The sequence below is a fragment of the Ursus maritimus genome, unplaced genomic scaffold (genome assembly GCF_017311325.1).
Source record: "Ursus maritimus isolate PB19 unplaced genomic scaffold, ASM1731132v1 scaffold_24, whole genome shotgun sequence".
NCBI classification, from domain to species: Eukaryota; Metazoa; Chordata; class Mammalia; order Carnivora; family Ursidae; genus Ursus; species Ursus maritimus.
In genome coordinates this window covers 7630993-7657954 of record NW_024424897.1, presented here as the reverse complement: position 1 = coordinate 7657954, position 26962 = coordinate 7630993, and the positions used below count along the sequence as shown (strand labels likewise).

Below are 26962 nucleotides of genomic sequence, written 5' to 3'. Positions count from 1 at the left end.
CTGAGGGCGGGCGCTCTAATGCAGGGAGGCAGCTGCAGCCCCGCCTGGCACTAACTTGGTGCACGGGCCTCCCGAGGACCGTAGCCGCCTGAGCCGTGCGTCTCGCTCTCCTGCCCCGTCCCAACAGAAGCCAGCAGGCAGCACAGCATCAGACGGTGGGGACATGTGACGGGGAGGAGGGGGGGGGGGACACCCGAGGGTTAAAGAGGGAAAGGCAGGCAGATGGACATACCAGCCCCCTGACTTAGAGGGCGAGTTGGGCACCCCCATCACCGACCCCGGCCCCTCAAGACCCCCTGAGATTGGGTTAGGCCTGCCCTTCTGTTTATTTTCCTATTTTTAAAAGGTGTATTTATCTGCAAGAGAAGGAGAGAGCGCACGCGCGTGCGAGAGCACGGGGAGGCGGTGGGAGGGGGAGGGGCAGGGGGAGAGGGAGACTCTCTAGCAGGCTCTGCGCTGAGTGTGGAGCCCAATGGAGGCCTCGATCTCACGACCCTGAGATCACGACCTGAGCCGAAACCGAGAGCTGGACGCTTAACCAACTGAGCCCCCAGGCGCCCCAGGCCTCTCTCCTGTTTAGTGCTGGGCGCAGCGTCAAGGGGTGTGTGGGTGTGCCCTCTGGGAAAGGGCTGTGGTCGAGAGAGTCTGGGCAACACTGGCTCGAGTGCCGTTAGGCAGGTCTTCTCTGTGCCCTTAGCGAGCTTCACGCTAAGGCCTTTCCCACCCTCACGGGGAACCTGTGTCTCCAGGAGCGTACGCCTAGGAACGCTGCTACAGGACTGCTCCCCGGGAATCGTCAGCAGGAGGTGACCTTGGGGCCCTCGGTCGGACCCCCCGCCCATTGCATCCGAGCACCTTTCCTGAGTACTTAGGAGGTGGGCTCAGTAGTCTACCTATACACCCGACCGGGGAGGTGGGTGCTCGAATCATTCCCATTTCACAGCCGAGAAGACTGAGGCCCAGAGCATGGCAATGGGCCTGGGCCTCGGGGGTGGCCTGTTCTATTGCCACCCTGCTGTTGGCCAGCTGGGTGACCTCGGGCAGGTTGCTTGCCCTCTCTGGGCTTCGGGGCAGTTGTCAGAAGAACAGAAATCGTGTGGGAAGCACAGCATAGGGCCCACACGTGATGAGGCTCAGTAATTATTTGACTGTTTCCTGCGTGAGAGAAGGGAGGGTTGTACCTGGCCAGGAAGGGGCTGCAGTTGCGCCCGACCCCAGGTCTGCCCTCCGGCCAAGGCCACCACACGAGCCACCTGCCAGCCCCACGTCCCTGTCACAGCTGCCTGTGCACAGGGACCGCACCTGCCCCTTCTGGGTCGCTCTCAGGGCCACAAGTGAGGCGTTGATACCCTGCACGGACATCTGTTGCCCCGTAACTTCCACTCGGGCCTGGTCTCTCCTCTTAGGCCACAGAGAACGAGCCAGCCCATCCACGCGTCACCCCTCCTCCAGGGTAAATGCCCCAACTCCTTTCCTGGGCCCTCACGTGACACTTGCAGACCTTCCTGAACTCAGGCGGGTCCCCTGGAGCCCACAGGTCAGGAGCGCCAGCTGGAGTTAAGGGTGCGGGGGAGTGGGGGGACGTGCTACTCACCTGGCATTGGCCACACACTCCATGGTCACCTCCAAGGTCCCGGCCACCACGCTGGTATTCTTGGGAGGAATGATGATGGTTGGGGCGATGGGGTCTGCAGGCCCCCCGACATCTGGGGAGAGGTCAGGGGTTAGCTGGAGACAGAGGGCGGAAATCCTGTCTCCACTCGGGAGACCTTGGTCCTCATGGAGTTGGGGCAGGTCACCACGGGACAGCCACCCAAGCAGCATGACCTGGGGTCCCTCTCCCCTCTGCTGAGCTGAACCTGCAGGCATGACCCCGGGGTCCCTCTCACCTCTCCTCCTACCTCTGGTCGCGGCTATCTGCGGTGTCCCGCGAGTGCCCACTGGAGACCTCCAGAGCCTCCCCACCTTCCTGTCATAAAACATGCCCTCCCCCTTAGCTCCTTGTCCTGTCCGTGCCTTCAAAATCCTTCCCTCCATCCACATCTTGTTAGCTTGCTTCTTCACCGGCCCTTCTTCCACCTGAATGCAAACTCCCTATACTGAGTTGAATAGTAATCCCCCCAAAACTCATGTCCACGGCAGCTGGGGATGTGACCTTCTTTGGAAATAGGTGTGATCTAGTCAAGATGAGGTCCTTCTGTATGTGGGTGGGCCCTAAATCCGATACGACGTGTCCTTGCAAGAGGAGTGAATGGAGACACGTTCACATGGACATATAGGGGAGCAGGCCAGGTGAGCACGGAGCAGAAACCTGGAGCAATGTACCTTCAAGACAAGGCGTGCAAAGGCTTACCAGCCGCCGCCAGAAGCCGAGAGGCAAGAAAGCGTCCCCCCCGGAGCCTTCGGGGAGTGCACAGCCTGCCGACACCTCGATTTCAGACGTCTGGCCTCCAAAACTGCCAGAGTGCACTTCGGTTGTTACAAGCCCCCCAGTCTGCAGAACTTTGTTACAGCAGCCCAAGGAGGCTAATACATCCGCGGGGCAGGAACCTCACGGATCCTTGCTTCAGGCTGAATTAGGTCTCCTCCAAATTCGTATGTTGAAGCCCTAACCTCCCTGTGACTGTACTTGGAGTTGGGGTCTTTTGTTGGTCATCACCTTAAATGAAGTCATAAGGTGGGGCCTTAATCCAACAGGGTTGGTGCCCCGATCAGAAGAGAAAGAGACACCAGAGCTCTGTCTCTGCTGCTCGAGGACAGTGAGAAGCCGGCTGTCTGCAAGGCAGGAAGAGAGGCCTCAGTGCAACCCAACCATGCTGGTCCCTTAACCTTGGACTTCCCTGGGCTGAAGCCCCCAGCCAGGTAACCTGTTAGGGCAGCCCAAGCTAAGACAGCCTTGTTCACGCCTCCTTCTCCAGCACCGGAGAGATGTCCGGCACATAGCAGGGGCTCACGTATATTTGTTCGGCAAAGGCACCGAATGGACCCGGCGCTATCCCTACGCCACCTCGGGACTGGTGACTGAAATGCAAGAGAACATACCACGAGACGGCTTTATAAACACAGCACAGAACACAGAACTCTTCTAACAGAGGCGGTAGCTTTGCCTTTTGTACTTTTTGAGTTCTTTAAGGAAGTGGCCAGGCTCTTTGTGGGTCAGCACAGGCCCCATACTGGCAGAAGCTCCAATATTCTCCATCCACCTGCTCCAGGGCTCCTGGAAATACAACCACAGGGGGCTTTTTCCTCTCAAGCAAAATCCATCCACTGGGCTCCTTCCCAGGAGGTTCTGGAGACAGCCAACTACAATGACCGGCATGGCCCTGGGAGGGGGGTGGCGTGGGGGACAGTGACAGGACATCCTTTATGGGGAGAGCATGTCATGGCCCCACCACCACTCTGAGCCACCCCAGTCAGCCCTGGGCCACCCCGGTCAGCCCTGGGCACGTTTGCCTGCCTGGACTCCAGGCTTTGCTAGAAAAGGGGATAAAATGTAAAAAATAAAGTAAAATGAAGAGGGAAGAAAGGAAGCGTATAAAGCAAAATAATTGCAACAATATAAAAGCCTCATGTAGGTGCCATAAAGCGCGATCGGATTGAAAGCTGCTGATATAGCTGAATCCATAAAAGTGTGCTCTAAGTTGTTTATTACATGCCGGGGCGTGCAGGTACCAAGGCCCAGATTAATGGGGCAGGAGGAGGAGACAGACAGTTAGAGCCCAAGCGACGCGCCCCACTGCGGAGCCAGGTAAACAGAGCTCAGAGTTGAAAAATAGGAGGGCCACCCCAGGGCCTCGGGGCAACTCGTGGGGTCGGGGGAGACTGACACCTACCCAGGGACCCTGGAGGTCATGCCTTGGTCCTGGCAGCGGCCCTGGGGCTCAAGGAGAGGGACCAGCTGCAGCTGGGAACCCCTGGACCCAGCGAAGGAGGGCCTGGAGCCTCAGCTGGGTCTTGATTTTCTCCAGGGCAGTAAGGGGATACAAATGACCGCATCGCAGGGTTCTGGGAGGTCAGCCCCTGGCTGAGATCTTTTCTGGGTGAGGGCTCGGTACCTGCCAGACTGGGGCAGGCACCAGGACTTCCCCACTGAGACGGGCAGGGATTTGTCCTCATGGTCTGGATTTCACATCAGTGCTTAGTTTATTGGATTAGAGCTGATGGGATGGATGCGGGGAAGAAGGGCCTCGGTGGGGCTGCCAAGCTGGTCTGGGGTGAGCACAGAGTCCCTGGCGTGGAGTAGGTGCTCAATAAAAGATAGTCTGTCCTCCCTGGGGTGTACCTGTCTGTGCTCGGGGACAGCTTCCTTGTCTCCCACCCCCCACCTGCCCAAACCACGTGATGGACCCAGACGCTACCAGAAGGTGGAAGCCACAGACCCTCCAGGGCCTTCCGACTGAGGGTAAGAAGTCCCACCCGTCTCCTCATTACAGCCACCACCGGCCACCGGAGGCCGGTCATTATCGTCATCCACAATTTACGGATGAGAAAGCTGAGAAAGCCAGAGACATTAAGTAGTTTACTTCCCAGTGACAGTCGCTAATGAGGGACACAACCAGGAATGGGACCGGGTCTCCGGGGCTGCAAACCCAAGCCATTTACCACTCCCCAAATCATCTCTCTGGCTCAGTCCTGGCTCGGGCACAGAGGGAAACGAATCTCCCCTTTGGCTGCCATCCACTCTGCCAGAAGTTGTCTGAAGCACCCACTCAGCCTTCACCCCCAGCTCCTGGCTGCCACTGGCACCCTGGTCCCTCTCCCCCCTGCCCCCACGCATGCATTCTCCTTCCCGTCGCCGGTGACCTCCTGGTTACAAGTCCCCTTTTCTCCGCTCTGATTCTCTTTGACTGCTCTGGACATTTAGCTCTATGCACCCCCTTCTCCGGTACTCCTGTCTCTGAGAGTCCAGGACTCGCCACCCACACTGTGCCTCACACAGTTCTCCCCATCTCTGGTCCCCGGATATGAAGAAGTCAATGGCCCTTGTCCCTCCCACCCCCACCCCTGGTTCCCTGGCTCCCCCTGATCTCACCAGCCTCCTATTCTGATGTGGTGTGAAGGCAGAGAAGGACAGCTCGGGGTGGACTGGGGATGTCAAAACGGCCCTGGGTGGCACGGACTTGGCCCTAAGCAGGACACACCATGTTGACAGGTGCTCTCTGCTGGGGGCCCTGGGCTGGCAGCTCCTTGCCCGCCGGGTCTTTGGAGGACCAGCTGGGGTGAGGAGGACAGCAGACCACGCTCGGGGATGGAATGCAGGAAATCTGCCTCATTGGACTCATGCTCTGGGCAGTGGGGTGAAGGGTGCCCAAAGGTCAAGCCAGAAAAATCACATGCAAACCAGAGCAAGGAGGAATGGTGTCTTCCACGTGAGTTCCTGCCGTGGACGGGACCCAGAGTTCAGGAAGCACAGGGCTCCCTACACAGAGGCAAAGTTGGATCCTGCTGCCCTGGGATGATACCAGGCACCAGGAGGGACACACTGTGATGCATTCTCCCTAGGTCACCTCATCGAATCCTCCCAACTACACTTTTGCCGTAGGCACCAGGAAACAGAGGCTCAAGGACCACGTGACTCACCTGGGCCACAGGTCAAGTGCATGTGGGTGGGGAAGGGAGGTAAGTTGCTCCCCTCTCCTGGGCAGGCATCCAACATGCGGGCCACGAACCACAGGTGGCTAGGAGCTCTTGAAATGTGACTGGCGCCCCTTTGATTTAATGGGATTTAATTTGATCTAATTTACATTTAATTAAAAACGGATCCCCAAATCAGTTATTAGAACACTTCTAAGCATGTGTAGAACAACTCGGGTACCCAACATCACCTTTCCAGCTGTAAATTTGATGAAGTCTAAATGCAGATCACGTATTTCAGATGAAAACTGAGCAACCAGAAGATGTGCTCGAAGTATAAAATACACGGAGATTTCGAAGACTAAGTATGAAAGAGAAGCCCGGCGTAAAGTACCTCATTAATATTTTCTGTCGATTGTATGTGAAAATGGTAATGTTTTGGAATGTTGGGGCAAATAAAATACATTAATAAAATTAATTTCCCGTTGCTTTTTCCTTTTTTAAAAATGAAGCGACTGGCAAATTGTAAATTACTCCTGTGGCTTATGTTAGTTTCTGTTGGACAGTGCAATGCTGATTCCTGAGTGTGGGGCCATGGTCCAGGGTTGACAGTCTGTGTGAGGTCACCAGGGTGACCCCTGGGCAGGAGTCAGCTCCCAACTCCACGGGGGCACTGGCCTTGCTCTTCTCTGTTTCTGAAGAGCATGGGCACCCCCCGCCTGTCTGCCCCAGGGCCTCTAAGAAATAGAACTGCCCCCTGGGGCAGAGGAGGGATGAAGGGGTAAGGAGGGGGAACAGAGGAAGGAGCCAGGCTCCCCGAGATCAGTGAGGGGGGCTGGAGCTGGGTGAAGTGGCAATTGCTCCTGGTAAATTGGCTGGCAGACAGGCAGGCTGGGGGATTTGTGTCAGTGACATGAACAGGGTTTTGAAGTGCAATCACTTGTGGGAGGAGAAATTAGCTGAAAATCAGATGATTATGCTCTTAATCCAGTACAAATCACCACGTGAGAGCAGAAGGCGAGGGGCGATGGGGTGGGAGAAACAGACAACGGGGGGAGGTCTGGGCAGACACCGGGGTCCGGAAGGGTCCGACCCTCCTCCCTCGGGCCAGATGGAGGGTTGGGGTGGGGAGTTGAGATGGAGCAGAGAGTGAATGACACCCACGGTCTGCCCGCAGAGGCGCTGCTTAAGGCCTGTGAAGAGGGGGTGAGGTGTGGGGGAGGAGCACAGAGTGGGGGGCTCCAACCTCTGGTCCCAGGGTAAACTGAGTCACCCAGGAAGATGCCTGGCCTTGACTCAGACCGTGAACATTGCCTCTTTCCCAATGACTGAATTCTACCAGACTCCAGGTTTCTGATCACTGGAGAATATAGGGGGGAAAACATCTCCCTCTGATGATTAATCCTTTCCCTATAGAAACGGCAGCCCCACGTTATGGCTGGGCCCCAGGCTACGGGAACCAGACTGAGACCCTGGCCCAGGTCAATGTCAGAGTAGGTCAGTATCCTGAATGGAACCCTCCTCTGTGTGTTCAGGTGTCTTTCTAGGCCGACTGGAATCTGGGGTCAGGGAGGGAGAGAGTTCCAGGGATATGGGAAGGGGTTCTGCTGGTGCTTAGAAGGCCCAGGAATGGACACGGTAAGGCTGAGGAATGATCTGGGCTTTCCAGACACTGGCAGACAGAGGCAGAGATCAGGGGAAGGACACAGGAAGGCCCCATGGAGACCCACACTCTCATCTTGCTGCTGGCAGCTGTGTCCCCACGCGACCATGGATGATAAATGAGACTTGCTTTTGGAGCAGGAGTGGTACAGATGTGAAGGGACGTGAACATCTGGCTCCCCCAGCTTGTGTGGCTGTTCGGCTGCTGCGGCAAGCTCTGGTCCCACGTACTCGGTGCTTCCGGGCCTGGGCCGGCTGCCGGAGCCACCCCACCCGCCTTCTCTCTCCCAGGGATGGAGCGCAAAGGGAGGAGCCAGGCTGGCTGGCGAGAATCAGGCCAGGGAGGGCGTCCCAGCATTTCCACCAGGGATGAGACACCTGCCTTCAGTCTCGGCGGGACAAATACCTCTTTGTCAAAGGAGACCCAAGGAGCCACCCCTTTCCATTTGCTACCATCTGTTCTCTGCCGCTGGGGAGAGCTTGGCCCATCTCTTCCAGGTGCGGGGTGGTTTCTGGGATGGGCACTTTCAGGCAGAAGTCTGGGCGGGGAACCAGTGTTCCCATGAGCGGAGATGGCCTGGCTCTGAGCAGAAGCCGTGCTGTGTACGTACCAGCTGAGCAGAGGCTGTGAGCGTAGTTCTCTCGAAACGAGCTCCCCAGCTCCTGCGTGCTCTGTTGGCACCTGAGCCCCGGAGGTGGCCTAACCCACACACGCACACTCTCTCCCTCCCTGGGCCACCGGCAGCCCTGCTAACAGCCAGCTCAGCGTCCCCTCCCCTGAGGCAGGATCTCAGCTTTGTCATGGGAACGGGGTCCTGCACGGCTCCCTCCTTGCTTCCACCCTCACGCTCCCGATGCTGGGACTCCTCCTCCTATTCCTCGGAGGCCCCTCCGCTGCCCTCCTCTAGCCTCCCCCCTCTGCCACCATTCCATCTTCCCAACGACCCCCTGGAGCCCCGTTCCCAAGATTTAATGATGCGCTCCTCCATCCGTCCCAGGCCCGGCCGCTTACTTACTCTCCACGGCAAGAGTGACGGGCTGGCTGGTCTTGTTATCCCCGTTCTTGTCATTAACAGCCTGTACGTAGTAGCGGCCTGCGTCGGGAGCCACCGTGGACAGGATGACGAGGGTGTTCTCCAGGGTGATGGCTCTGCGAAGAGGAAAAGGATCCATCTGACAGGGGCCCAGGGGCTCTGAGCATCGGAGGATGGGCGCGGGGACAAGAAGCTGGTGGCCCCCAGAGCCCCTCCTCCAGCCCAGCTCCCGAGAGCACTCACTGCCTCAACTTCAGCACGCTTCGTCTGCAGAGAATCGCAACATGCTGCCAGTGCTGGGGTCAGACCCAAATTCAGCATGTGCACAGAGGTCCGAGACCATCCCCGTGAGGATTCCCGGCCCCCACTCCACACCTGGCCCCGGGCGTCTGAGCCCCCGCGGCCTTCCGACCTCTCCCACGGCACAGCTTTGATGCTGAGTGTGACCCTCTCTGCACTGGAGGCTCCAGCACCAAAGAAACCCATTCAGTGGAATGAATGAATGAGGAACGGATGACGAGTGATGCTCGTGCATTTAGAAACGAGCAGGATCATTCCAGAATCAATGCCTTAACCTAATCCTACATTGGCTGGGATTGATTCCAAGGCCACAGGTGGCCTGTAACACCGATGTCGGGGGCTTCATCTGTCCCCCAGCTCCCTTCTCGAAGCTGGTCAACAATGATGAGACTGGCTGCGGGCTGAGGAAGGAGGCCGGCCGGGCAGTGGGGTGCAGGTTCCCTCCGCTGGGGTCCCACCATGCGGCCCCGCAGTACCTGGTCTGCAGGCAGGGAAAGGGGCCGGTTCAGGCGGGAAGCTGGGGACCCCACCCAACGTGGGGGAGACAGCACCGGGAGCACTGCCCACGCCCGCTCTGCCCGGCTCCCCATCTCACCCGTTCTCTCGATGACAAACAAAACCATTAGTTTGTCAAGTCTATCTTGGATTTTAATGTGATGTGCCCGAGACAGCTGTTAAACATCCTTAATGTTAGTTTAACAAGGACAGACCCAGTTGAATTCTTTTCAAATTTTCCCATTAGGTGAATGTTACAGAGTTTTAAACAGGCTCTCAAATAAACATCCCTGCTAATGCCTCTCTAGCTAGGCTGTGCTGGTGTCCCCTCTCTCCTGGTTTTTGGGGGTTCACGGGCTGAGTCTCACACCATCAGCGGAGCTCTGGGAAGTAGGAAGGGAAAGCCCTCCTGCCCCAATTCTTGGTTACCCTAACGATATCCATTTTTTTTTTTTCCTGGAGGAAAACCCCCCTCCAGCTAATGAGCTGATGGAAAGTATGAAAAAGCCAGGCTAAAATATTTTAGAAGTGATGAGCTGGGGCAGGAACGGGGACCGTTTCCCTACACGGAAGTCTCCTGCAGAGGTCCTTGTCCTTTAGTGTAGCTGGTGGGGCAGGCCAGGAGAGGGGAGGAAGGCTGGGCTGTGTCAAGGGCTGGGGGCAGCCCTGGAATGAGCTCTGGCCCCAGCCTCTGAGGAGCACATACCCTCCTCCATGCTGAACCTCAGTTTCCCCATCTGTGAAGGGGGCGGAAGAAATGCTTCTGAAGATCCCTCCCAGCCCTGAGATGGAGGGATGCTGATTCCTGCCACTGCTTCGGTCCTGTCCCCATCTGGCCTCTCACGCAGCCCTCACCTGCCACACAGTCCAATGTCAGGACTAATGTGGTGACCAGCAGTGCGCCCGGACCACTTGACGGGAGCTCCCCACCCTCTCCAACACCACAGCACTGGAGGAGCCGGCTGGATGAAGTCTCTGGAGGGTGGGCGCACTGGGCATGGCCGGGTCCCACTCCCCAGTGCATCTGCCTGCCCTGAACCCCCTCTTGCCTCCAGGGAGGGTTCCCATTTCCAGTGCTTTCTCTCCTTGACCAGGAAGACCCACCTCACCCCCCAATCTCTCCTTTTGCTCTATTTTATTTACATTATGATGGATCCTTCTAGGTCAGTGGTTCTCAGTCAGGGATGGCTTCACCCTCCAGGACATTTGACAATGTCTGGACAAATGCTGGTATCACAGCCGGGGGGCTGTGATAGGAACTAGTGGGGAGAGGTCAGGGGTGTTGCTAAGTGTCCTACAATGCACTGGACAGCCTACACAACAATGATTTATTGGGCCCCAAATTTGGATTATGCCGCAGTGGAGATGCCCTGTCCTAGGTGGGATGGCATAGTGGATGGAGTTCATCCATCTGTTTCAGGCTCCCCTTCCATTGAGATGTAAGCAGCTGGGAAGCCAGGTGGGGCAGTGGGGCCGGGCTGGTGGGATATGGCGGAAGGTATGTGCACTACTCCAGGCTCAGACCCTACGAACCCCCTGTGCAACTCCTAGGTTCTCCCCGCTGTCAAAGCAGGGCAACTCTGAAGCTCAGGGTTGAGGACGGCAGAGCTCCTACCAGCTGGGGCCCTCGAATGACTGTGGGGGAGTGTCCCTCCCCTTCCTCGCCTCTGCTAGGACTTTAAATGAGCACAAAGATACACTTCTCTGGTGCTAAGCCCCCAGGATTTGGGGGTCTGTCTGTAATTGCAGCTGGCGTTGCCTTGACTAGCACTAGAGGCAAGGAGAACACTCTGGATTGGGACCCTCAGGGTCAGGGATGGAGCTCTGAAGGTGGCAGAAGGACTGGGAAGCCCTCATGGCCTTCGACCTGCCCTCCTTCTGCCCTCAGAAGGTGGTTAAGGAAGGTCCCTGGACTGCTGGCCCTCTGCAGGATGACCACCCCCTCAATAGATGGTTCTGGAATGACCCTGTACACCTCACTTCCCAAGTGCACAGAGCTGTTTCTGGCACTCAGAAGGGCTTCTGACCTGCTACACCCCAGATTGACCCACTTTGAAAAGAAGCTGCTGGAATTCTCGGGGCATGGAGGTCAGGATTCAACTCTCGGGCCGGGGCGGGGTTACATTTTCCAGCCACACTCTTCAGGCTCCCATTTACTAGATTTTTCCCACTTCTCTGATTGGCCCAGCTCCCGCCCCACCTTCCACCCACTCCTATCAAGCCAGCCCTTTTTTTCTCAGGTCCATGGGGGCCCAATTGATAATTTAATTAAGAATAAAAGAAATCACCCTAGAACCTGCCCAAAGCCCCCAGCATGTGTCTTTGTTAGGCATCTTGTCTCCCTTTCAACAGCGAGCACCGGGGCACCGGCGGAGCGCAGCTAATCGGCGTCCCTGTCCCGGCAGCGAGAGCAGCCTCGCGGAGAGAGCGCCCGCCGTCGGCACCCCTGCACACCCCTCCGGCTGATAGCGCTCAGCAGATACATATCTCTGGCAAACAGACGCCGGAGAATTTGCTTCCAGGGACCTTTCCTCTCAGCCATGAATATTAATCCGCTGTAATTTGCTGAGATACAATCTCTCCAGCCTTCCCCCATGTGTTTGGCTGGAGTGTGGAGCGGGTGGGAGGGTGGCGGGTGTGACCGTAAAGGCGGGCATGTGCGCACACGCCAAGATCATTCTGTCCTGGTGCCAGAGGCTGTTGGGATTGGAAAGGGGGTGAGGACAGAGGGTGGGAGTGAGAAAAGGGGGTGGCAAGGTGTCAGGCGCGGGGCGACGGGAGTGAGGGTGGAGAGAGGCTCTCACCCGCCACAGCGAACGCAGTAGAGACGCGCCCACGAGCCCGCCCGCAGCCACAGCACCTGCTCTTGTGGAACTGTCATGGCACTGCTCTTGCCTCAGAGTCTGGATGGGGCCTCGGCATCCTTCTCAACACAGTATTCCAGGCAGCCTCTGCCAACCGACTGGCCTGCAGGCTGCCATCACTGATACCCCTGGAGCTGTGTGATAACCTCAGAGAAGGGGGTTAGGGAGGGCTGAGGACTCGCCTGTCTCAGCACCTGTGTGGGGGAGCACCCCCCCATTCTGCAATGCAGCCTCACTGTCTGTGTTAAGGGTAAACCAGGCTCTGCTGGCTTTACTGACCCTCAGTGAGGCGCGAGGAAGCCTGAGCCGACTCATACAGCATGAGTCCGTCCACCTGTTAACCTGGGGGGGGGGGCGACTCCAATTCTCCCCTGGCTCCGGAGCCACACCCTTTACCATGTGACTTTGCGGGTCTTCCCACTCAAGAGGCAGAGTTCTAGCAGGTGACTCGCTTTGACCATCGGGATGTTAGCAGAGGCTTGGCAAACCCACGTTTCTGCTTCCTCCCTGTTCCTCTGCGATTGCCGGGAGATGGCTCGCTGGCTGGGGGCTGGGACGTGCGGAGCAGGGCCCCCCGGTTATTCTAACCCGTCAACAGTGAGCCGACCCCAGGCTAATCAGAGAGCCCGAGCCAAGGTCCCAATCTGCACATTCCTATGACAGGTCAAGCCTACTGCCTCAGGTCCCTGGGACCTTTCGTTAGGCAGCATTACTGTATCTGTAGGTAACGGATATATTCTAGGACAGCGGTTCTCAGTGGTGGCTGCACGTCAGAAACGGGGGAGCTTTAAAAAAAACCAATAACTCAGCGCCCGGGTACACCCCGTTTTAACAAACTCAGAATGTGCAGGGGGTAGGATCTAAAGATCAACACATTTTAAATTGTCCAAAATGATTTTAACAGGTAGCCAGGTTGAGAATCACTGTACTACCAGGACCAATTCCCTACACGAGCAATCACGTTATCCTCCTTCTCTCCTTGTCTTTGTCCCCGATGTCACATAATTTCCACATAAGACAGAATTAAGGACCCTGACTCTGGAGTCGGCCAGCCTGGAGCTAGCTGTGAGAGACCTGGCAACGCAGTTCAGCTCTGGGGGCTCTACGGTCCCCAAAGTGGAGACACAGCCAGCCCCCTCCCCGGACTGTTGTGAGGGTCATTCCTCTGACGGACGCTCTTTGAGCGTGCGCTCTGGGGATCGAAAGGGGAAGGAGACAGAGCGTCTCTTGCTTGGAGGTGCACACCCATCCTGGGGGAGAGGATGACGTGTGTGTGTGCTTAGCCCAGGTTCGAGGACGCAGCGGCCACTCAATGAACGACAGCCGCTGTTCGTGTCGGGATGAGGCCTCTCTCTCACCAAAGGCAAGAACCGTCCACCTCGGCTCCCACTTCCCACAGAGACCAGGACGGGCTCTACCCACAGCTGACCTGTGGCCCGAGGAGACCAGGACAAAGGTGGTCTTTCTTGTTTTCTGGGAGGGGTGGGGAGAGCTGGAGTCCAAAGGGGAGAGCTTGGGCTGGCTCCAGGCCCTGAGGAGGGAGCAGGAGGGCCGGGAGCGTCCCTGGAGGAAATGCTTTGCCCCTCGCCCGCTCTGGAGGTGTTGGCTCCCTGGCTCCTGCCCACAAGCCCGGCTGCCACAACCCACGCCCTGGGCCACACAGAGGGGTCCTTGTTCATGCTGAAAGGGCCATGTGTTTCTCTCCCTGCCGGGCCTGCCCTGGCCTCCCGCCTCCTTGCAGCCAAAACACACACAGCCACACCCGCACCCCACACGGGAAGCCGCCGGGTGGCCACCCTGCTGGGGATATGCCCGCATCTGCCGCAGATGGGAATGGCTTCTGTCGCTGCCTGTTGGGGGTTTAAGTGCTTTGGGGCCAACGCCCTGGGGTTCCCCAGGAAGGCAACCAAGCTATTGCGTCTCTAAGTCTTCACACATGTGTTCCCAGAAGCCACCCTTCTCTTGTCATCCGGGAGGTCCCAAGTCCCCTCTCCCACAGGGCGAGCCCCCCCGACGTCCCCCTCCAGAGCAGGGCCTCACATGCGGCTGCTGGGTGGGATCTTGCGGCCGTCCCGGAACCAGGTCACCTGTGGCCGTGGGAAGCTGGCGATGCGTGGGGCGCGGATGACAGCTGCTTCTCCGTGGGAGACACTCTGGTGCTTCTCGCCTTCCTCAAAGCTCCCCATGTCTGCGGGAGGGAAGAGCATACGTGGGGGTCAGATTGCCTGCTCCTGGGCTGGGAGTGGTGGCGGCAGGATGACTGTGGGGGGAAGGAGGCCACCGGGCTCAGGCCACCCACCTGACCCCATCACCCCACCCCCTAAGCCCATCATTATGACATGGCCCGCTTCGTGCTTTTGGGGCTGATATCCATATATCCATGAACCAATCAATTCATCCAGCAACCACGAAGAGGTTGGTCATGATATCACACATTCTACAAAGGGAAAAACTGCCCAGACAGTCTCAGAGAAGTTCCTTGACTTGTCCAAGGGCACATGGCTAGGAAGGGGCAGAGCCTGGATTTGAACTCAGATCTGAGTCTGGAGTCTGCCCTACAGGGCACTCGGGGTTTCAGCGTGAGGCACATCTTGGGGATGGTTTCCTAGGTTCTTGGTGGAGGCAAGGTTGGGCACACTGGGGAGAGTGGGGTCTTGGATGCTCACAGAGTGTGGAGATGACTTCCCTCCTCTGCCTTGGGTGGGAAGTGTATGAGGCTGCGTGCAAGTGTGAATGGAAACACCATACTGCTCTTTTAAAAACATGCCTCCCCGCTGGCAGATAAGGAGGGGAACATTTATCCTAGCTCTCACATGTCAGCCAGGAGGGGAAGAGAGCGGCAGAGATGAAGGCAGGAAACTTCTGGTTGCCCACCTGCCTGCTAGAATTGGGGTGGGGTTTGATTCTAGTAGCAGAGGGTTACAACGGGGTACAGGAAGGGGTCTGTGCTGAACATGATGACTTTTGAACACTAACATACATCCTTGCTACTCAAAGTGTGGTCCGTGGGCCAGCGGCATGGGTGTCACCTGGGAGCCCGTCTCAAGCCCCACCCCAGACCTACTGCATCTTCGACAGACCCCTAGTAAAGGGTGTCCATGTTCAAGTGTGAGAAGCATCATTGCCCCCAACTTGGCCACATTCCAGTTAGAAAAAGTGCTGATGTCAAGTTCTTGAACCTGCAGACTTCTGTTTCCACTGGTTTGGGGTGTGAGCTGGCCATCAGCATTCCCGTGTGCAATCAGGTTCTGACCACTGAACACTTATTTGCATGTCCCCACTGCCTGCCGTCCCCTCCCTGGCCAAGGGGGCCACGTCCTAAGCCACCTGGTCTCCTGCTGCTTTCACTGTTATTTCTCCAACTCCTCGAATACTGCTGCCTCTTCTCCCTCTCTTTCAACCAGGCATCCCCCAGCCTGGCTAAACCTCAGAATCCCCCGAGGGGCCTTTAAGGTCCGCTGAAGGGTGGGTGGGACTCAGGTGTGGGTATTTCTAAAGTTGCTCAGGTAGTTCCAACATGAGCCAAGGTTGAGAACGACGGTCTGGGCTCAGGCTAGCAGCTCTTAACACTTTGATGGGTCTCAGAATCCCCTGGGAACGTGGTAAGCCTGTAGATTTGTTCCCACCCTTCCCTCCTCCCCAGGGCACGGAAAGGCCCTGCTTCAACGCACCTGGATCTCTGAGTTTTTGATTCACTCTCTCCAGGACGCTGCTACAGGCCAAAGTTTGAGAACCATGGGCCTATCCTCTTTTTCCAAAGCCCTGGGGTCTGTTCTCCTCCTGGCCACACTGCCCTCTTGGAGGCCTCCCCTCATCGAATGGCTCTGACCACGGGCCCTCTGCAAAGACTCTCATATCTGCTCTGGCTCTTCTCTGAGCTCCAACACCCAACACTCGATTTCCAACAGAAAATGTTGGCATTTCTTACCTCCTCCTTGCTCTCTTCTGTGAACAGCTCCCACCTGCACCAGCCCTGGAGCCTTTTGTGATGCTTTGCTTTCCTTCCCTGTCCCCACAAAGTCCTTTGACTCTTCCTCTGGGATATCCCTCTCATTTACCAAGCCCCCCTGGCCCCAGTTCCCACAGGCCCACCACCAAGCGAATCCCGTTACTCCAGCTGCTCTGAACACCCCCCAACAAGGTCCCCATAAGCTCCACCCCACCCCTCCATCTCTCACACTCTTCCTAATTAATTTTTTCTGGACATATTGCCGACTTGCTCAGAAACTTTGGGATCTCCTCATTGTCCCAGGAAAGTCTAAATCCCCTGGCTTGATTCAGGTCCCTCCCTAATCTGACCCCAATCAACCTTTCCTGTCTTCATGCCCACAGCACATCACGTGCCCTCCCGCCACACTGAATTACACCCCGCTTCTCATCTCAGGCCTGTCCTTGTGTGGGGTCCCTGCCTAGAATGCCATGAGAACAAGCTATGACTCACCAAGGTGCCATGATTCAACAGCATCTCAGAGGGATCCAGCCAATGAAGGTTCTCGAGAAAGAGGATGTGCTGTTGGCATCCTTGTTCTATATTTGGCAGGCAGTAAATGTAATGGTAATGGCTTTGGAGTCCCTGAGACTTGAGTTCAAATCCTAGTTCTGTCAATTATTAGGCATGACCTTGGGCAAAATTTTGACCTTGCTGAACTTTAATTCCCTCTTCTGTAAAATGGCATTATGAAGAGTACCTTCCTCATAGGTTGTAGTCAGGATTACGGGAGATACTACACGTGTGTGTCACAATCTATCTTTCCAAAGACGGCTGCACCAGTATTTATCTCCCATCCAAACATGCTCTTCTTATGAATGTGCTGGAAGTGACGGTATACAACTTTCAAGGCTAGGTCATCAAAAGGATGCATCTTCCCCTTGGATCCATTTCTCTGTCCAGACACATCTACTTGGAATCCAGCCGCCATGTTGTAAGGAAGCTCAATCTGGCCCACACAGACATGGGAAGGGTGCATGAAAGGAGGAAGTGAGGTCCCCAGAGGACAGCCAGCGCCCACACTGGACATGTGAATCGATGTGTGAGCCCTCACATAATTTCAGTCCCCAGCCTTTAAGTCTTCCAGTGGAGACCGCAGTCATATACAGTGGAGATGAGCCATCCCTGTTGTGCCCTGTCTAGATCCAAGGCTCACATACTCGGTGAGCCTAATAAATGATCGCCATACACCACTACGCTTTGGGGTAATTTGTTACGCAGACATAGAAACTGGAAGAGCATATTAAAGTGCTAAAAATTATATCTAATGTTTGTAATATTAAAATATTAGAGTCGTATACATTTTTCACAGCTTAGTTGAAACAACGACCTCTTCAGCAAAGATTACCCCATGCCACCAAATGGAATTAAAGAACACAGACGGCTGCACACTGACCCTACAACAGCTTTCTTTCTGGGTGGACTTCACATGCATGTAATCCTCGTGCTACCACGGCCAGCTCGACTCTACTAAATACACATTTTTAGTTGTTTATTAATTTCCATTACTTGGCTCTGTCTATAAAAAATTGCATTAATAAATCACATTGATTTCAGTTCTCACAATAATTTTATCTATTTAAAAAACTTTTCACAGAACTCTGAAGATATATTTGAACAATTTAAAGCAATTTCATGGTAATAGTGTTTCTTTCTCCCCTCTCTAGTTTTATTAGCTCCATTTCGTCAGTGAGGAAATTAAAGCTCATGGAGATAGAGTGGCTTATCCAACGTTAAGCAGTCAGGGCTGGGCAGGGCCAGCATTCAAACCTGGCCCCCCTCCCTGCATTTCCTCTCTGCTTCTTTCATAACTCATCCCCTACATTAACATGCTTCATGCACATCCTTTCTCTCTCCCTACTATACCATAAACTTCAAGAGGCATCGCGTTCATCAGCAAGTCCCTACAAGGCACCTGGCCCTGTACTCTGCACACGGTAGGTTCTCTCAAAACTCACCCAATGCCATCACGCAATGACTCTTACTGAGCCCCTACTGTGGGATGGATGAATGGAGGGAGGAGGGGATGGATGGAGGAAAGGAGGGCAGGCGAATGGATGACTGTACACGCATATACAGGTATGTATGTATGTATGTATGTATGGTGAGAGGGACGGAAGGAAGGGCACAGCTGGTCTTGGTAGGTAATGAAGAAAGACCTGGTCCCTACCTTTGTGGGGCTTAGAGTTTGTTCGTGGAAACAGGCACAAGCAAGCCAACCCACAGACAAATGTTCAGTGACATACTGTGACAACCGTTAGGAAGGAGAAACAGGGCTGTTCTGTGAGAGGCAGCAGCAGGAGACCTACTTTAGCCCGGGGGCGGTGGTGGTGAGGCTTCTTCTAAGCAGAAACATAAATAAGAGTAGGTGTTAGCTAAGAGTGTGTGTGTGTGTGTGCGCGCGCGTGTGTGGTGGGGTGATGGTTCAGATGGAAGAGAGTGTGTGAGGGCCAGGAGACAGGAGAGAAGGGCTAGGCAGAGGAAACAAAAGAACATCGATAGGGCAGGGAAGCGGGTTTGTTCAGTGGATGATGGAGAGATGGAGAGATGGATGGATGGATGGAGAGATGGAGAGATGGAGGGATGGATGAATGGAGAGATGGAGAGATGGATGGATGGATGGATGGAGAGATGGAGAGATGGATGGATGGATGGATGGAGAGATGGAGAGATGGAGAGATGGATGGATGGAGAGATGGAGAGATGGAGAGATGGATGGATGGGTGGATGGAGAGATGGAGAGATGGATGGATGGAGAGATGGAGAGATGGAGGGATGGATGAATGGAGAGATGGAGAGATGGATGGATGGAGAGATGGAGAGATGGAGAGATGGATGGATGGGTGGATGGAGAGATGGAGAGATGGATGGATGGAGAGATGGAGAGATGGATGGATGGATGGAGGGAGGGAGGGAGGGATGGAGAGATGGAGAGATGGATGGATGGAGGGAAGGATGAATGGATAGATGGATGAGTAGAGGAATGGACAGATGGAGGAAGAAATGGCTGAATGGAGGGATGGGTGAAGAGGGAGGGAGGGATGGTGGGAGGAAGGGAGGGATGAATGGAGGAATGGGGAAGAGGGAGGGACGGATGGAGGGAGGAGGGGACGGATGGAGGAAAGGCGGGCAGGAGGACGGATGACTGTACATGGTGCAGGCATGTACGTATGAAGGGTGAGAGGGACGGAAGGAAGGGCACAGCTGGTCTTGGCCCACGTTTTGCAGCTGATGCTCTCCTCCACGTTTCCATCCCACATCTCCCCGCCTCACCATGGCTCGCAGGCCCCCGGCGCCCTCCCATTCTCCCCACTGCCTGGAGTCAAGTGGGTTTCCAGGACATGCTCAAGGAGCCCCCAGCTCTGCTCACAGGCCACAAGGCACAGCCAAACACACACTGAACAGCAGCAGCAAGGGGCCAAGGGGGTGTCCACTCAGCCGGCCAGTGCAAAAGGAAGGCTAGAAGGAGGGAGGCCACACGCTGGCAGAGCCTGGGGCCCCAGGAACCCCTGGGAAAATGCACACACACTAAGGCGGAAACAGATCAGAGTTTTCGCACTTGCTCCCCGAGGTACCGGCTTGTTAACACACCGTGTTCTGCCTGCAGCGCTGATCCACCTTTCCCAACGGATTCCCCAAAGTAAGAAGTGTAAGCCTGGGGCACAGATGGAAGTGGCCTCCAAATTCCTGATGTCTTTGTTAACATCTTAAAAGGTCTTGTGAAGTACGCATTCCACTTCAGGATACATTCATGGCTTTTATTTATTTCTAAAACATTTTTTTATCATGAAATATGTCATGCGTACAAAAGAGTGCATATAATTATATGTACACTTTACAGAAGACTAGAACAAACACTCACATACCCACACCCAGCTTTGGGAACAGAACACTAACAAACCTCCCCCCTCCCACCATGGTGTCTGGCCCCCCCAGGCACCTCCCCTCCTTCTCCAGAGGTAACTGTCACCCCGAATACTGTGGCAATCACACATGGCTTTCCCCCCAAGTTCTGCCACATAGAAATGCATCCTTAAACAATTTAGGGTTAATGTAGTTTAGTTCCAAGCCCTTTATACCTGGAATTATTTTGTATGTCTGCTGCGATTTGTTTTTGGTGCAATTTTTTTTTTTTTGACCTCCAGCTATGCTGCCTGGATGTCCATGTGGCCAGGGAGCACAGCCCACCTGCAGGCTGGGTCTGTTTCTAGCGTTTTGCTGTCCTGCTAAGAACAGTCTCGTGGATCTTCTGGCGCACATGGCTAAGAGAGTCTCTAGGGCATGAGCCTAAGCGTGGAACTGCTGGGTCCTAGGGCATGCACACATTACCTTTACGAGATAATGCTAAACTGTTTCCAAATCACCAATTTACCACTTCGCGCTCCCGCCAGCACTGATGGGAGTTTCTGAGAACTCTTGGTCTTGCTAGACTCGTTGGTTTTTGCCAATCTGGTGGACATGAGATGGTGGATCATTGTGGTTTTGTTTATTAGGGAAACAGTACTTTCTCCCTCCAACAGATCGTATCATGCCTCTCCCCCAACCATGCATATTTATTTCCATTGCACTGTAACATCAAAAGTGCCGACCCCCTCTCAAATGCTACCATCTGTCTCTAGTGCCCCACTTCCTCAGCTACATCTCCTTCCACTCTCTCCTTCCCTCACTCTGCTTCAGCTACCCTGGCCTCAGACACCCAAGCCTACCACAGGGCCTTTGCACTTGCCGTTCCCTGGCCAGAAAGATCTTATCCCTTTGTGTGACTCACCCTCTTGCTTCCTTTGAGACTCTGCTCAATGTCGCCTCCCCAGATGGCCTCTCTCAGCCACTACAGCAAACAAGACCCTTGCCCCAGGCTCCATTCCTCTTACTTGGCTTCATTTTTCCTTATAGTACTTTATTTTTCTCCATGGGCCTTCTATGTTCTGTATTCTATCATATATTCACCTTTTAACTTTGACGGCACCCTACTCCTTTCCTGAGGGCGGGAACAGGTGTCCCGGTTTCGTCTCCCGTGTCCTCCCTGCCTAGAACACAGCTCAGCAATGCAGTGGGCATACAGCGGGAGTTGTTGCACGAGTGATTGAATCATTCAGGCAAAATGGGTGCTCCAGAAAGACACAATAATGTTCTCTAGAACTGTAGCACAGCCCCTCAATATTCCGCATTCAATGCTCACACTCAGGTCAAGAATTAAGAAAAACGGGCCCACTGGTGGCCTTATGGGCATCAACCCCAACCACAGTCTTGATACCTCATGTCCCATCTTGTACAGGTGGCTTCTGGATACGGCAGGGCGCTTTGCCCTGGGGCCTATGGATGGGCTTGCTGCTCTCAGAATGTGGATGTGGACAGCCGGGAAAGATCCTTGACCCAGCAAGCCTCTCCTAACCCCTCAGCCGTTCAGCCAGCTTACTGCAAGCCAGAAATTTATGGCAACTTTAAAGACAAAGAGGAGACTGGGGCGGGGGGTGGTGGTGATGGTGAAGAGTACAGGCAGAAAGGGAGCTGGGGAGGGGGTGGATGTTTTATTGACTTCCTCTTAATTGCTGTAATTAAAAACATGTAAAGAATCTTTTTGTAATGACTTTGCCATTATCATTAGTTGTTAGCACAGCTGCCTTATTAATTTCTCGTTAGAACCCAATTCAGAGTCCGTCTTTGGGAAGGGGGTGGTGGTCCTGCCTGGCCCAGTCCCGGAAGGAGCCCGGAAGAGCAGCATCACCAGGAACCGGCTGCCTGGAGCCCCAGGGCAAAGCCTTCTGCCCCCTGGGATGCAGAAACCCACTGGGAGAGACGGAGGGGTCTGCAGAGGCAGCCATTGCCCACCCATCCTTAGACCTGTGGGCATCTGTGTGACTGTGTGAGAGAGGCAGGTGGACAGACAGACAGACGCAGGAGGTCTGCAGGGCACACAGCCGGGAGAGCCCCCGGACTGGGATTGGGTGAGCAAGGTGGAAGGTTTCAGGAGGCACTGCTACTGGCATCCTGAGAGTGCACGGTGAGTACCCGAGGGGGGGCACCTCCTTAAATTCTGCATCCTCCTTGCCTCACTTGTCTTACCCTAGCCCCAGCTCTGGAGAGCAGACACGGTGGCGAGGAGTACGCCTGCGAAGGCGGCCAGAGTGAGAAAGGTGAATGTTTATTCCGGGACGCAAAGGGAAGAGGAAGCAAAAGCACTGAGAAGTTAAGTAACTTGCCCAAGGTCACCCAGCTAGGGAGAGGGGAGCCTGGATTTGAACGGGGGTGGGGGTGGGAGGGCAGTTCATGGCTACACCCTACAGTGTGACAGTAGCGAGGCAAGAAAAGATGGAAGGTAGAAATGCTGGCTGTGGGACCTTGGGCTGTCCTCTACCTTCTCTGAGCCTCTGTTTCCCCATCTAGAGATGTGCCTTGTACCACACGCTTTCCTGGCTCCCACACTTGTCCTGGGAACCCACGGGGGAAAGACAGGCACACAATTACACTGGAGGGATCCTTCTGGAGGCTCTGCCGTATCTCCTTTAGCATCTCCTGAGAGACATGGGCTTGAATCTGTGTGGGTTCCAAGGCGTCTTGGGGCACGTGCTCACCTTTCCAGGGGGATGGAGGCCGTGCTTCTTTCTTTGTCTGCCCCCACCCTGCACGCATACACCAGGTGCCCAGAGTCCTAAGCTACTCAGCGCCGAGGTTGGGGCTGGAAACCACACTTCCTGACCGTCCCCCCCATCCCGTGGCATGGCCATGTTTTAGGCACAAAAGAACCCGGGAACTACTTGTAAGTATTTTCATCTGCTCGCCTCTGCTGACAGCCAAGAAGAGCATGTGACTCCCACCCATGGTGTGAGATGGTGTTCATCCTAGGTGGACACAGCATCCCTTTGCAGCGCTGTCTGGACATGGGACATGACAGTCCAGGGCACCCACCGGGTTCCATGGGAACCCTGACCTCAGCCCGTAAGCCCCCTCTCCCCACCCCCACTGCATTTTGATTTATCTCTTCCTGACCTTAGACGGCAGTGTGGTTGGGGGGGGGGTGTTTTGGAATCGGGCAGCTGTGGGTTCAAGTCCCGCTCTGGTACTTCCTCACTGTGTGACTTCGGCCATCACCCCCCCCCCCACCGCCCCCATCAGCCTTGCGGGATAAGGACGGGAGAGAATGGTGTGCACTGCCCAGCAACAGGTGTAAATAGTGAGGTTGTGGGTGGGGGTGGTTTTGCCAGGTCTCCCCTTTCCCCACACCCAGGACCCTGGAGAGTGTTTTGATTGGGGGGGGGGACGGGTTGGATAGCAAATTCTTCAACTTCCATAACTAGAGAGAGAGACCCCCTGGATGAGACAAGTTGTGTTCAGCAAGGGAAGGGACGGGGAGGTGAGTTTCTCTTCTCTGGCCCGCTGTGGCCACTGGGGTGGGGTGAAACCGTCATTAACTTGTTAGGATGAGTGTTTTTCTCAAGCGCCCGCTGGAGTCCCCAGGGCTCCCCTCACTCCTCTGGCGTTAGGTCCAAAGGGCTGCAAAGAGTGGCTTCTCCTTTACGATGCTACAGAGCAAGGTGGCTCGATGTGATTTGAGGAGTGGTTCTCAGGGCTGGCCCGGGCGCTGCAGCTGGTGGTCAGGAAGGGGGAGAACCTGGGCCTCCCCACTGCGTTCGGTCCTTCGGGCCCTTCCAGGTACCCCGTTCTCTGCCAGGGACCACCTGTGGCCACACGGGCACAGCTAAGCAGCAGCCCCGTAGAGCCTGGTGGCAACGACGGTTGTGACCGTGTGCCCAGGCTCCCAGAGCCCAGCTGACACGTAGCTTTGAGGGCACAGCGATGCCCTGGGAAAGGCAGCTGAGGGGGCAGACGCTGGGCTGACCGCACGGCCCAGGTGCGAGTGTCAGTTCACTGCTCTGCATTTGGCCAGAACCGTGTGTGCCAGGAGCCCTCCCATTCCGTGGCCTGCTTCTTCTCTCCTTACCACGAGCTACAGAAAACGAACTGCAGCAGGAACGCTCGCTGACTGCAGACGTCTTACGTGCAGGTGCCGGCTGGGTGCGCTAGGCACATGAGCTCAAGGAATTCTCTGGATGAGCCTAGACTGTCGGGGACATCGTGTCCTGGATGGCGTTCCCAACTGCATGCACACAGACACGCACGCGTGTGTCGTCACCAGCACCAAGGTGAACAAAGGGGCAGACCAACCTAGGCATGCGCATTTGCACGCATGCTTGCACACAGATATGTGGATACGTGTGTATGCACACACGTGCACACGTGTTCTCTCCCACACGCAGGGGACCAAGAAGCAGACTGATGCGCACACACACACACTCGCACACACGTGCAGGAACCCATACGCACGCACGCACACCTGCACGCACATGGGCACACACATGCACACGCAGTCTCTCTGGAGGCTGGCCCGTGGCTCTGCCCCTGCCCCTGCCCCGCGGGACTCCGGGCGCTGGCTAAATGGAGCTCCCCGGGAGCTCTCCAGCCGCTGGCAGTGCCCTGATCCATCATCTTAACTCAGGGCTTTTCCGCTCCTCTGAGTGAGCTGAGTTGCCTTTAGTGCTGATTTATGGAGACAATCCGTCCTCCACTTTTGATTACGGTTGTTTTCCATAATTATTATCAACACTCTTTGCCTCACTTGAGGTTTCCTTTTAGATTTCTCTACCCTGCTTCTGTTCAAGTAGCAAGTTCTCTCCTGTGCTAATTCAGAGGCGAGCCCCTGTAGGCTCCGGGTGAGAAGGTGTCCCTTTTTTTTTTTATTTTTTTATTTCAAGGCTCACTAAGGCTTTCCAAGCTCCCATGTCCCACTGTGCCACCTCGGACCTCTGCCCCTGGATGAACCCAAGATGAAACAGCCCATAATGAGGCTCATTTGTGGCACACGGCAGCTATTTTAGGATGGCGGGCAGCCTGGGAAGGGGAAGCTGAGTCTCAGGAGGGGAGTGTTGATGGGTGCTCTGGGGCCCTGGTCCCTGAGATGCACTTGGGATCTTTTGAAGCTGCCTTCCCTTCTTCCATTTGAGAAAGTCGTTCCGGGGACTGGTAGAGGGACTTGCAGGGGCCTACACTTTACTGTCTGCTCACCTGGCTCCTCCAGGAACCCAGACTCGTCATCCCCACCCCTCCCTCTTAGGGTCATGGTGCCACTAGGAGGCATCCCCCAATGACCCCGCGGATCACGGGACCCGCTCGCTGTTACAGCTCCCGGGCTGAGCGAGTTGGAGGATGGCAAGGTTAAGGTCATGGGGGGCACCAGGAAGTCTGCGGAGAAGAGCGTCAGAGCTGAAGAGGTTCAGGTGGGCCACCAAGAAGAGCCCCAAGTGTGAGGCCCAGCCAACCCTAGAGAAGGCCCTTGAACCAGGTGACAGGGCCCCCTTTATAAAAGCAGCTGCCGGTCCCATGTAAAGAGTGCTGAACTCTGAGCCGACAGACGTATGTGTCCCTGGTCAGTGGTGCCGCCTTGAGAGCACCTGTCAACCACAAAACGAGGGCACTCCCATGACAGCCGAGAAGGGCCACCATCAGCACCCTATGAGCAGGGGAGGCTACGGCTGGATTTGGCTCTCCCCAGAGCATGGTGGTGGGTGAGGACCCTGTAGACCCTCCCCTGCTCCACACCCCTCCCTGCCCCCAAGTCGCCCAGCGTACTACTCACAGGCCACCTGGACCTCGGTTTGCCGCTGCAGCAGAGCGCCCATCCGGTTCCGCACGATGCAGCGGTAGAAGCCTGCGTGGGTGCGGTCCAGGCTGGTGATCATGTACCTGGGGGCAGACGAGACAGCCAGTGAGCAAGTCGGGCAGGTGCAGGGATGCACGTGTCAGAGTGGGATCAGAGGGAGAGGTCGCCAGGTCACCCTCTTCCTGAACGGAGAGCACCAGGGAGTTCCGGATTCTCTGCCATGTCTTGGAGTCACAGGAAGGTCCCCATCAATGGAAGCGTCCCTCCCGAGGGCAGCCAGGCTTTTGCTCAGGTGCTTAGGGAGCAGCCTGCATTTTCCCGTAGACGGGAGGCGCCATGCCTGAGCCCTTGACCCTGGTGGTGACCCGGCCTCCGGGACTGGAGGTCCTCTGCTGGAGGCTGCTGTCGTCCCTTGCCTGTGACTCACATGACTGGGAAGGTGGGGGCATTCTGTTTCGGCCAGGCCCAGGACTGTACTGTAAATATGAATCGAAATGGATGGGGGTGGCGGAGGCAGGAACCTTCCTATGCTTCCCCAAATGCTTTGTATCACCTCACCCTTAACACTCCAGACAGCGCCACTGCCACTTTGTGGAGGGAAAAGGCAGAGCCTCCCGAGCAGGACAGGGTGGCTTTCTGTATGTGTGGGCCCTGAGGCCAGGATGCACGAACCCAAGGAGGACCGTTGGGAGGCTGCTCTGGGAGCACGTGACTGGCCCAAAGGGCAGCAGAGTCTGGTGGTAGGGAACAGGTAGCTGGAGCGCAGGTATGCAGGGCACTGACCTGGCTGAGAGGCAGGGAGGAGGCCAGGCCAAGTTGGTGAGAGGGCCTTCCGGCTGGTAAGACATGGGCAGGTGGTGCTCTCTGATACGGAGGGGGCTAGTTCCCCTGGTGCCCCCTCTGTGATCACCTTTCCTGTCCCAGACCAGTGGATGGCCCAGCAGGGACCTCAGAGGATCAGGGGGCTTGTGCCTAGGACATCTTCTCCATTCTTGGGTGTCCTAGGGTTTGCCCAGCTGACTTGGTGGACAAGCTCATTGCCACCTGGCCCTAGGCTATGCCATCCCTGGGACAGAGCAACCTTATTCTCAAGAGTTGCTAAGTTTCCTTTTATACAAGTTCCAGCCGGGGCTTATCAGGACCATGAGCACCACCATCTCCACCACCACCGCCACCACCACCACCACCATCACCGACACCAACATCATCACCGACACCAACATCACCATTAGTACCACCACCACCATCATCATCACCACCATCGCCATCACCACCACCACCATCACCATCACCATCACCATCACCATCACCATCACCATCATCATCTCACGACAGTGAAACAAGCACTGCCCCTTTCTGAGCACCGGCTATGCCTCTGGCCTGGTCTTAA

At 55.8% G+C, this 26962-nt stretch overlaps 1 protein-coding gene across 1 annotated transcript in view; it reads right to left on the bottom strand.

Annotated features, from left to right (window-relative positions):
• SDK2 (sidekick cell adhesion molecule 2) overlaps positions 1–26962 on the bottom strand; it is a 137315-nt gene that overhangs the window by 82883 nt on the left and 27470 nt on the right. Inside the window, exons 3-6 of the mRNA XM_040641205.1 lie at positions 25549–25655; positions 13970–14117; positions 8253–8386; positions 1595–1706 (exon numbers count right to left, since the gene is read on the bottom strand). Coding sequence (XP_040497139.1) covers positions 1595–1706; positions 8253–8386; positions 13970–14117; positions 25549–25655 — 501 coding nt within the window. The remainder of the gene's footprint in view (positions 1–1594; positions 1707–8252; positions 8387–13969; positions 14118–25548; positions 25656–26962) is intronic.